We start from the raw sequence: 12,297 nt of genomic DNA, 5'->3' as shown, positions 1-12,297 counted from the left end.
GTTAGCCCGTTCTGAGAAGTCGCGCGTCGTCCCATCGTTTCAATCCCAGCGGGCAGCTTTGTGGGGGTTTGAACAGCTGGTTCCGCTTTCTTAATTCTCCGATAAGCCAGGGCCAAGCCAGCTCCGATCAGCAAGAACCCTGTTATCATGGTTCATAGGTAGATATCTTCAGCGTCCTCGATCGACAGACCCTCCATGTCTGCCATGTCTGCCATCGTGTATCCGGCAGGGAAAGTCCCTCCATGTTCCAGGCGCAGTTTGGTTTCCTCACCTGAGCCCAGACTTCTCGTTGAGAAAAGGGTGTCAATAGCATTCAGAGACCAGTTGATCAAATCCATAATTCTCTTTTAGGTTTTAGAGAACGACAGTGAGAGACTGTTCCAGGGAAAGTAATGCACACAAGACAAGACAAGGACACAAGAGGCTAAGCAGGGAAGATAAGGGGAAGGAGGAGAGGAGAAAGGTGCGATTAAGAGTAAAGATCATTGTTTTATTGTTCGTGAATGCTTCTTTGCATTCTCCATCCCATCAGAGAGCACCCCTCCATGAGCATGCTACTGATGGAGGTCTCTTCCTGTTAAAAAGGAGTTCTTCCTCCCTACAACCAATGAATGCAGCTCATTTTAAATGAGACAGAATTTATTTCAGTAACTTATTTAAAAAAAAGTAAAGCATATGAAATGTTAATACAAAAAAATAAATAAATAAGACCAATCTAAAGTAAAAATTCAGAGTGACTAAAATGCACGACAGAAATATTTGGAAGACAAAGTTTCTGTACTTAAAGCACTGAGTTACTCTGAAGTAACAAACAAACAAACAAACAAACAAACAGTGTTTGATGAAATATGTACTAAAATAAATAAATAAATATTTCAAATAAATACATAAATAATCTGAATAAATACATAAATAAATAAATAGAGAGGGGAACATCAGAGACAGTCTTCAGATATTGTGTCAGTGTTGCGTTGCTGTTGCGTTGCTGCAGAGCGCCTCCTGCTGGCAGCAGCAGGAACTCTGATGGAGGCCACGAGCAGCTCCAGCTGTTCCAGGCGCAGTTTGGTTTCCTTCCTGAGCAGCTGCCATGACGCAGTACTGCAGCCCTGTACACACAGTACTACACTTATTACCACTGTCACTACACACAATAATACAACGAGTACTACAGTACTTGTACTTACAGAGCAAGACAGAGTACTGTTGGCCAGAGTCCTGTAGTAGCTCCTCAGTCTGCTGTTGGCTGGACTGTTGGTCGAAACCTGGAGACAAAGAACAGTTCAGACTGAGGCTCGGAAAGGAGGTGAAGTGTTGGTGTGGGAGGAGGTGAAAGGAGGTGAAGCACTGATGAAGAGGAGGCTCTGGGAGGAGGTGAAGGAGAGTGGGTGTGGGTGCATGTTTGCTCCTGTGAGTAGGCTGAAAGCAGTGAAGTGGGCGTGTCCACTCACACACGCGCTCAGTTCCATGATCTGTCTGTGGATGACCGTCAGGAAGCCCTCCGTCTTGTCGGCGCCCCAGGGAGCGGCTGACAGGTTGTCATGGCGATACAGACAGAAAATAAGCTGCAGACTGTCTCTGATGAAAACCAGCTTTGAGTCCACCTGAAGAGAGAGAGAGAGAGGTGAGCTGCAGGCGTCTGATTGACAAACAGATGTGATGTCATCGATGTAGTCATGTGACCTACCTCAGAGTTTTTTATTTGCTTGTAGAGATGTTTTGGGAATCGAACCGGATGAACTGAAGAGTGCTGTTCAGTCAGCTGATCGCCCTGAAACAGAGAGACAGCGCTTCATTTCACCACATCGCTCTGAGCTGTTACCAATCGTGACGTGTTGTTGACGTCCCCACATTCAGGGGGTGTCCAAATTCATGGGCTGCATCCTCCTGAGGCCGCATTTGTAGACCGATTGCGTCATAGCGACGCGCAGAAGGCTGTCCAAATTCTTTTTTTTTTTTTTTTGTGTCCCGTTTGGATCTTTAGCATCAGAACTGTTGTCTTAAGGCCAAGAAAGATGCCAAGCGGATTTATTTTACCAAGTGGATCATCATGGCCTTGCCATATTGGTCCATTTGATTGACCTTTATTATAATTATGAATTTATTTTATTTTCAGTTGCTACAAACGGGCCAGACATGACTGGGGGACAGGACAGGGAGAAAGAATGAAAGAAAGAGAGGGAGAGAAAGTAAACCAAAGGGGAGAAGAGACGGTGAGAAGGGGGGGAAGAAACAAACAAACAAACAAACAAACAAACAAACAAAACACCTGTATGGAGAAAAAAACAGGGTCACAAAATAAGCTTCTAAGATATTAAACTCCAAATATCTGCTCGGTTTATCAAGATATCACATATTTGGAGAGACGTCTTTTACCCACTAGCTCGATAGCTAGCCGGGGCGATAACAGCTAACTCCACCCAAACATCTTTTTCAACCCCCCTGCGGTCTTAACTACTCAGGTTAAGCATGATATATGAGTCACTTAGATAACTTATAAATGTTATTGTTTGGCTTTTTTCAGTGTTTCATTTGTTTGTGAGTAAATCAGTTTGGCTGAGATCAAAGTTCTAGTTTCCACACAGCTGAATAAACGTCAAACAGAAACTGATTAAACAGGAGTGTGAGACGGTCGAGAGTTTACACCAGCGTCCTGTTATATTTTAGATAGCAAGGAGCAGACAGCCGAGATTATTAACTCCACCCAGACAGCGGTGACGCAGATCTGAAGGCTCGAGCGTCACATTTCACAGCCGCTCACGACTGGCCTACTCGACCTTCTGAGGACCCAGGCCACGTAGACCGCGAAGGCCGGGTCCTCAGGAGGATGCAGCCCATGAATTTGGACACCCCTTCAGTCTACACGCTAAACATGTGACCTGTGATGTTTACAAATGTCCTACAGGCTCTGAATGCATCGTTTCAGCTGTCAGTAAACTTTGTCTTGAATATTCATCACGTCTGCAGAGGAAGGGCTTATTCCAGTCAGGTTTCAGAGCCCATAACAGCACAGAAACAGCTATAGTGAAGGTTACAAATGATCTTCTTACAGCAGGAATCTCTTTATCTCTTTAACTTAATGATGTCCTGGGATAATTTCATCACTCTTGAAATGTCTTCAAGGATCCTGGAAACTTTTAAAGGACCCCGGAACTGTCTCTTTGTAACAGTCTAAGGAGTCCTGGAATGTTTTAAAGACCAATTTAAGGACCTGGAGTTAGTGCTGTACTCACCATGAGAGTGAGGAGGCCCCGGGCTTCTTTGCTCGGTTGCTTGTAGTGCGTGAGCCAATCACAGCAGAGGGCAGGGGTCAGGGCGCCACAGAGGACGAAGAGCAGGCCCCAGGTGACCATGATGAAGACGATGAAGATCCTGTGCGGTGCTGAGAGTGCGTGTCCATGCTGCCAGCAGAGTTCAAGCTTTTATTTTACAAACAGGAAACAGAAATATTGGGGAAAAAGTCCGTCTTTCATTTTCCCTCTTGGGAAAAAGTACCTGCAAACTGGTGAGCGAGGCAGGGCGCTGATTGGTGGGTCTTGCAGGTGCTGAAGGTGCGCTCGGAACATTGAAGACTGGTTAGTTTTCAGCGTTTGGACGAGAGGACGACATCGGACTCGTGTAAAAACGTGTTCCTGTCACTCACATTTCACTTTATTTTACTTCCAGAGAAATAATCACAGCACACCTGAAATCAGCGGATATGGTGAGAGAGAAGAACCTGACCGTAGACTGACTCTCTTCATATCATTGTCATTATTAATATTTTTATTGTTATTATTGTTATTAAAACCAACCAGAAGTGTTCTGATTGGTTCACAAACGCAAAACAGAAACCGTGAAACGTCTGTGCAGCGATGACGTCATTGCTTTCTCTTTCCCCTCTCACTTTCGTTTTCATGTTCACGTTCTGAAAGCTGCAAGGCTGTAAGCACTGAAGGAGTCCTGGAAGGCTTTGAACAGGCTGTGAAGCCTCTGTGCTGGAAACACAAGTGCAGGAATTTAAACTGGACCTGTAAAATGTCAGAAACACGTCTGTCACTGTGTAGAAGCTGCAGTCAAACCAGTATAAACTAGAGATGGACCGATCTGATATTACGTATCGGTATCAGTCTGATACTGACCTACATTACTGGATCGGATATCGGAGAGAAATAAAAAATGTAATACGATCCTTTAAATATAAAAAAAAAAACACCTCACAAAACTTGCGACACGGCGTAACTCGGCTCATAACCAATGGCGTGTCCAGCGGGGTGGCCTGGGGGGGCACAGGCCACCCCCCAAACCAGACTGGCCACCCCAGGTGCCACCCCAAAGGCAAAACAATAAAATTCAATCAAATATCCGATTATGTTTTCACGGTGACGCTCAGATATCCGAGTGTAAGTGAATGCAGCATCGCTTCTGCGCTATGCGCATCACGTTAGCAAAGGTAGGAGAGCCAAGCACGAAAGATGGCACTGCAGGAAACAATTTTTCGGTGAAAGAAAATGAGGACAGAATAAAAGTCCCGGTAAGTAATATTAAGTTTGTTGAGTTTAGTAAACTTTGGTGAAATTAGAATACCAAGGAAAAAATAACACTTAAAGAATTATTGCAGCTGTGGAATATTTCAGACAGTATGCTACTGAGGGCAGCTAACATAAGAGTTATGAGTTATAAGATATAATCTAAGTCGTAACATTGCTGTATGGAGCTGCAGATTTGGTTGCAGGTTAACATAGCTGGACTGGCCATCGGGCATACCGGGCATATCCCCAGTGACTTATTTTTTATTTTTTTTGTAATGGCATGAACAATGAGAGGTGGTGGATTGGCCAGATGCAGGTCGATGTGTAGAAATAACTCCGTTGTTTGGTGGTGGCTATGACGGGGCTTCCACAGAGGCAACAGGTGGATGAGGGAAGGGGAGGCAGGAGGAGAGCCCCGAAGCAGCCACCAGTCCGAGTGTCAGGTGAACTGAACTTCAGGTAAGAAGTTATGAGCTGCAGTCTGTCTGGGTCAGATATAAACCAAGTTTAGGTGGAGTTTATTTTCATGTTGCTGACTTTTTACTGTCAGTTGCAATAACTCATACTGCGTTCTAGCCAGTTTGACGGAGTTTTTATACAGCTGGGTGGGTGCTATGATGTTACTGATAGTGAACTTTATTTTATTCATAAGGTTAGTTAGTAGAGTTGCCAACGGCTCCTTAAAAAAATGGAATGGTCCCTCAATCAGAGAAAATATTACGCGTTTCGTATTGAGCTGAGAAGAGACGCAGTTTGTCCCGGACTTTAGCTAGAATGGGAAAAAAGGCACAAAGCTGGATTTATTCTGTGTTTACGTTGCACAGCTGCCTCTTCTCCTCTCATTCTCTCCCCCTCCCTCTCCTGTTGCTACTTCAATCATGAAACTGATCAATGATCAGCTGATCGGCTTTTCTCTCTTGTTTATTTATCGCCCACTTTGTGCCAGAAAGAGGAAACCAGCGGATATTGCGCTAAACAACAGCAGCACGTTTAAGCTTGATCAGCTGTTGTTAGAATGTATTTAATATTAATTTCTAGTATCAGCTGATGTTTGCTGGAGCCACAGCTGTAAAGCTGCTGGTCATGATGTCGGTTTGGATATGTGGTGAGAGGGAAACATGAAGATGAAACCAGGAGATGTCCTTACTGAACCATCAGAGCTGAACAGGTGATGGAGAAACAGGTTTACCTTTTAGGTGACATGGATGAGTTGAAGTTATGAACTGTTTCTGAGAGACAAATAACACCAGGATCCTTTTTTAGGTAGCTGACAGCTGGTAACTGTGCAGGGGCGGGTCTAGCAAAGTTTTGCCAGGGGGCCAGGTAGGGCATTAACAGGGAGAGGGGGGCACAAAGAAATACTTTTCTTTCTTATTCTCATTTAAAATATCTCGCTTTTATTAAATAATTATCTAAATCTTACAACCAAAGTTTTTATCTGACGTAAAATGTATAGAAATCATACATATACCAACAAGACTGTACATCACTGTCACAACAGGGTTTGTTTTCAGTCAAAGTCTTTATGGCTTTACTACCTGGTGGGTCGGTCTGTAGTCAAAATGCCCGATTTTCTGTCCCAGTCCAGCCCTGCAGGTTAATACTGGCAGTGTCACCATGCCAGCTGACTGCATTTCATCATCAGCCAGTGTTGTTCTTTATCAATATTACCAAAGTTTACCATAAGGCAGCATAGAAAGTATTTACTTGCTTTCAGGTTTTATTCAAATGTTAGTCTTTTCATTTGTTTCCCCACTTTTTTCCTGTTTCAAAATCAAACACCAGTTTGTGAGAAGATTATCTTCTTTTTTTAACAGGCAGATAAAGTTTTGCATTGGCATTGGCTAATTTGTCAATTGTTTGTTACAAATGTTCGTATTTTAATTTTCAAAAATGTTTTTGCCCAAAACATATGTGCACTATATGTCAGTAAAAATACTATGCAAATATTGCTGTCCTTGAATGCTGAGTAAACACTGACAAAGCACTGATTGTATCTCTTGTACTTTATCAACGCAGTATCTAAAAACTTTGCACCGTAGTGGTTAAAATCTCATTCTAATAAGAGTTAAAAGTGCATTTGGTTATTAGGTTTATAGGATTATTGAATTATAGTTAAGGGTTGGTAGAATTTTTTTTTTAAACATTATCTGCCAATTAAATCTGCCACCCTTCTCCAAATCTGTGCCCCTACCTGGCCCCCCCAACAAAAATTTTCTAGACATGCCACTGCTCATAACCGTAGCACGTTGGAGCAGTATGCGTCATGGGATAGAGCGGCTGTGGTGTGCCGGACCTGTTGGTGTCTGGTTGAGCATTTGGAGCCTCGCCAACCAGCATTTCATCTCCGAGGAAGTGATCCCCGAGAGAAGTAAAGCAAGTGTGTAAGTTCATCTCTGAATGTTTGTAAAGCATTCCTGCGTTAAGCTTAACAACCAATATATGGAGCGACTGCCTCTTCTTGCTGCTACTTCAATCATGAAACTGCTTAATGATCAGCTGATCGGCTTTTCTGTCGCGAGTCCGTCTCTCTTGTTTCTTTTTGGCCCACTTTGCACCAGAAAGAGGAAACCAGCGGCTGAACAACAGCAGCACGTTTAAGCTTGATAAGCTGTTGTTAGAATTTATTTAATATTACTTTCTACTCCAGGATCTTTTTCTACAGCTGACGTAACTGTGCAGGGGCGGATCTAGCAAAGTTTAGCCAGGGGGGCCGACAGGGCATGAACAGGGAAAAGGGGCCACAAAGACATACTTTTCTTTCTTATTCTCATTTAAAATGTCGAGCTTTTAATAAATAATTATCTGGATCTTACACCCAAAGTTTTAATCTGATGTAAAATGTATAGAAGTCCATTACTGTAGTAACTGTTAAGTCTAATATACTCTAGTAAGCTATCGTACTTTTTCCTTTGGGAAGGTACCATCTGTGCAGTCTGCAGTTCTGTTGAAGAAAGATGTTGAATCTATTTAAATATTGTAGAAAAACAGAAAAACCTTGGATTAACGGAGATGTTCACGCGGCACTGGCGGCACGGAGCACCGCTTTTGCCTTCGCGAACACATCGGACTACAAACACACACATTACCAACTCCGGAAGACGATCAAAGCAGCCAAACGTGAGTACAGGGACAGGGTGGAGCAACAGTTTGACAACCCTCGGAGTATGTGGCAGGGACTAAACACGATCGCAGACTTTAGAGGGAAAACCAGCACACCGCAGACCACGGCCTCTCTGTGTGAGGATCTAAACGTATTCTACGCTAGATTCGACACAGCGAACACCATGAGACCGGACAGTGTGCGCACCGCGGATGATGTCAGTGCGCACACTGTGTCTGAGGAGGATGTGCGGAGGTGCTTCAGGAAGGTGAACGCACGCAAAGCTACTGGTCCGGACGGGATTCCCGGCCGCGTCCTCAAGTCATGCGCGGCTCAGCTGGCTGGAGTGTTCACGCACATCTTCAACCTTTCCCTCTCTCTGTCTGTAGTCCCAGCCTGCTTCAAAATGGCTACCATCGTCCCTGTACCCAAATCCTCCACCATCTCCTCATTGAACGACTGGCGACCTGTAGCCCTGACCCCCATCGTGAGCAAATGCTTCGAGAAGCTGGTCAGGGACTTCATCCGCTCTGCACTACCCGACTCACTGGACCCTCTACAGTTCGCATACCGCCACAACAGGTCCACTGATGATGCCATAGCCCTGACACTACACACTGCCCTGTCACACCTGGAGAAGAGAGACACGTATGTGAGAATGCTGTTTGTAGATTACAGCTCAGCATTCAATACCATCGTTCCCTCGAAGCTGGACAGGAAACTGCAGGATCTAGGACTGAGCAGCTCCCTCTGCAGCTGGATCCTTAGCTTCCTGTCTGACAGACGCCAAGTGGTCAGACTGGGCAGCATCACCTCATCCCCCGTCACACTGAACACTGGTGCTCCACAGGGGTGTGTACTGAGCCCTCTCCTGTACTCACTCTACACCTACGACTGCACAGCCACTAACAGCTCCAACATCATTGTGAAGTTTGCGGACGACACTACAGTGGTGGGTCTTATCACCAACGGTGATGAGACGGCTTACAGGGAGGAGGTCAGCGCCCTGACCCACTGGTGTCAAGACAACCATCTCACCCTCAACGTCGCAAAGACAAAGGAGTTGATAGTGGACTTCCGGAGGTGCAGAGAAGTACGCACCCCCATCACCATCAACGGCGCTGCTGTGGAGAGAGTGAGCAGCTTCCGGTTCCTTGGTGTACATCTGGCTGAGGATCTTACGTGGTCAGTACACACAAACAAAACAGTGAAGAAGGCGCAGCAGCGCCTCTTCTTTCTCAGGAGACTGAAAAGATTCGGCATGAGCCCCCGCATCCTCAGGACCTTCTATCGCTGTGCCATTGAGAGCATCCTCACTGGATGCATCACCACCTGGTATGGCAACAGCACCGCCTACAACTGCAAAGCTCTCCAGCGAGTAGTGCGGTGCTCTGAACGGATAATTGGAGGTGAGCTTCCCTCCCTCCAAGACATCTACAGGAAGCGCTGCCTGAGGAAAGCGGGGAGGATCATCAAGGACTCCAGTCACCCCAGCCATAAACTGTTCAGACTGCTTCCATCAGGAAGGAGGTTCTGCAGCATCCGGTCCCGTACCAGCAGACTGAGAGACAGCTTCTTCCACCAGGCCATCAGACTGCTGAACACTTCATAGACACCTCAGCTTCACTACTGGAACTTCAACATTATGCACTCCACACTGTACAGTAACGCCACTGTTTTGCACATATTCAACTCTGTATATTTTTATATATTTTATTTATTGTTTACTCTATTTAATTTGTAAAATATGTGTACACACACACACACACACACATAGAAAAATATTTAGTATACACATCCAGAAATGCATATACTATTATATATTGTACATATATTTATTAGTTTCAGATGTAGCCATTCTTGTATTTTGCTTGTTTACATTATTGTATTTTGCACAACTCTGTTGCTTGTGAAGCTCGCACACAAGAATTTCACTCACATGTGCTGTACCAATGTACCTGCACATGTGATGTGACAATAAAAGTGATTTGATTTGAAAAATAATTGATTTCTGTGCATTTTTTTTCCGCACTGCATCAAATTAAAGTTGATTCAAGTCAATTCAAATTGAATTGAATTGGTGATGGCAGCTACATTGTAGCCACAGCGGCCCTGGGGCGCACTGACAGAGGCGAGGCTGCAACCCTATTAGGTTGCTTACTCTTTAAAACACCAGAATAGGGAGGATTGAGCAGGTTTAAGTTTATTAGATTCATCAGTTTTGCTGAACTATGAAATATTTTGGGTGCAGTGTGTTTTTTACATACAGGTATAACAGAATAGCTTTAGTGGGGTTTTTTTTTAAACTTGAGTATGAACTTATACAAAACGCAGCAAGATATTAAAAAACAGTTTTATTGATTAAAAAACACTATATCGGATTCATATCAGTATTGGTATCCAAATTTATGATATCGGTATCGGACATAAAAAAGTGGTATTGTGCCATTTCTAGAATAAACATAGCGGCTCGATTATGAACATAAATAACATGAAGTCAAACTTGGGCCATGGAGAAGCTTGTTTCAGGTTTGGGATTGCACACTGTTACTGCTGGAGGCAACAAGAGGCCTGGAAGTGTATCTCTCATTGGCAGTACTATAAAAACTGTAAAGACTAAATTAGCGTGTTCAGCACAAGACTTCCCCAGATGTAGATGCAGAAACGCTTTCTCTGCATTGACAGAATGCCACCTGCCAGAAAGTTGTCAATATACGGAGCACAGTCCTGAACTCTGGCCTGAAACGGATCTGGCCGGCATTGTCATGAACCACGCAGGCCCGGATGTGTGAGGTCAAACACAGTGCATCCAACAGCGCAGATAATTGTGTCCCCTGGTGTCCACAGCTACTGTGTGTAACTAACTGTGGTGGCCTGCGTTTGGGACAGAGTGCAGGGCACAAAGCTTGATGTGTTGTTGTAACGCAATGTGACGTTTTATATTTACAGGAGACACAGTGACTTAACCAAGAATTAACTACCTTGAGCCCAAATTTTGGGGAGTGGAGGAATCAACAGCTGGTCTCAGCACAGCTGTAGTCAGAGGCAGAATACCAGGGCTGCGATAAGCCCATTAGGCTGGATGCAGACTGGTGTACAATATACACAGAATAACAAAAGTTTGGTTGTCCTCCTTATGAAACTTGTGAAAATGACGAGGATTGTCTCAGTAGGCTGGAGCTTGTTATACTTCATCATGGCTGGATCATTGCATCAGTACAGCTGAGGGTCATGCAGGATTAGAAAACATGACTGCAAATCTAGGGTAGCTGTGTCAGACCATATACCTGTGGGTTTTACTGTAAATGTGGAACAACTGCCAGCAACAACTCCAAATAATCATGTCACTAATAACACACTGCTGCCAGTGTAAGATTAGAGCATTTAGTGAAGAGGACTTCTTGGTTTTTATAATAATACAAATAAACATCTAAACAACATTTGTTTGCCTAAAGAATCGGTTTTGTGCAGGATGTCCAACATCAGCATCTTCAGCCTTCACATAAACTTTGTTCCATATGATGATACAGTGGCTGCTCTGCATGAAGGTGGTAAACTGCTTGATGTCCAATGTAAGCACAGGGGTGGCATGTCGCCTACTAATCAGGACGTTGGTGGTCTGATCCCCGTCTCTGCTCCGATGGATCCATGGGAAAATGTAGATTTTGGGAAAGAGGTAAATGCTGTTAACAACTGCAAACCATCTGTACTCTGCACGGTTTCTGGGGAAGATAATACTGCAGCACTATGGAGACAACATTACACTACACTGTACAACAATGGACCTATGAGTGTATTGACACGTGAGGTATATGAAGCCATTCATAAAGTATTTGATAGTAAGGCCTGTGGTTTGGATCACAGGAAAATCTGAGACATGCTAGTTTAAGGCTAGCTCCTGTTTCAGCCCTCTGTTTCACTGGATCTGTGATCCATGACATTCTCCCACACTAAATGTCTGTATTTTGGTCAAAACTGGAAAAGTGAGCTGGGTGGATAATTATAGGCCAGGATTTTATCTAAGGATCTAGATAAGTGTGTATCTCTTCCCTGGAAAATCAGTTTGGCATCAAGTGAAAGGATGGTACTGACAGTGTATACAAGGAAACTTGTGCAGGCCCAAAAATCAAATTCAAATCAAATTTTATTTGTCACGTACACAGTCATACACAGTACGATATGTAGTGAAATGCTTGGACAACTGCTCGTGACCTAAAGAAAACAAAAAAGGAAAAGGCTATGAATAAGATAGGAAATAAATATGAAAAATTAAAAAGGGTAAATTTAACTAGGACGGAATAAAATATAAATTAAGGTTAAAAAGGAAATAACTGTACAACACAAATTAGAATCCATCAGTTCTCGTGTTTAATTGATGCTTCTAAAGCCACAGGTTGACTGGCTTTAGATCGAGTGAACCACGGGAAGCCTTTTGGTGAATTAAACCCACGGGGAGTTCCTGGTTACATGGGGAGGGTTCTCCATCACTGGTGGTGGTGCTCACCCTCACCCATCTGCTGCGGGTGTTTCCCGTTACTCAGCCATCCAAGGAAGTGTGTTTGTGTAAACATTGCGCTGCGTGTAATATTTTGTGTTCGTGTTCTTCAGTAACACGGAGACCAGCTTGAGTCTGCTCACGACCAAGCGCATCAGCCAGAAACGCGGAAGCGTTTCAACACAGCACCG

General features: G+C 44.1%; 1 protein-coding gene across 2 annotated transcripts; it reads right to left on the bottom strand.

Moving 5' to 3' along the window:
* Positions 1-603: 603 nt before the first annotated feature.
* On the bottom strand, positions 604-3,371 carry LOC146576853 (interferon a3-like). 2 transcript variants are annotated; one of them, XM_085272731.1, is made up of 5 exons: positions 3,231-3,371; positions 1,685-1,768; positions 1,449-1,601; positions 1,185-1,262; positions 604-1,106 (listed from the first exon to the last, which is right to left on the bottom strand). In XM_085272731.1, exons 1-5 carry the CDS (start codon positions 3,348-3,350, stop codon positions 936-938), a joined length of 606 nt encoding a protein of 201 aa, XP_085128857.1. In that variant the 5' UTR covers positions 3,351-3,371; the 3' UTR covers positions 604-935. The 2 variants fall into 2 exon arrangements, with proteins under 2 accessions (XP_085128857.1, XP_085128856.1); XM_085272730.1 differs by having other exon boundaries at positions 604-1,262.
* Positions 3,372-12,297: the final 8,926 nt, after the last annotated feature.

The sequence above is a fragment of the Mchenga conophoros genome, linkage group LG4 (genome assembly GCF_057382185.1).
Source record: "Mchenga conophoros isolate Kocher_MC1m ecotype Shallow Benthic linkage group LG4, M_conophoros_male_GT1.1, whole genome shotgun sequence".
In the NCBI taxonomy this organism is placed as follows: domain Eukaryota; kingdom Metazoa; phylum Chordata; class Actinopteri; order Cichliformes; family Cichlidae; genus Mchenga; species Mchenga conophoros.
The sequence above is the reverse complement of the archived record's forward strand: the minus strand, read 5'-3'. Positions and strand labels throughout refer to the sequence as shown.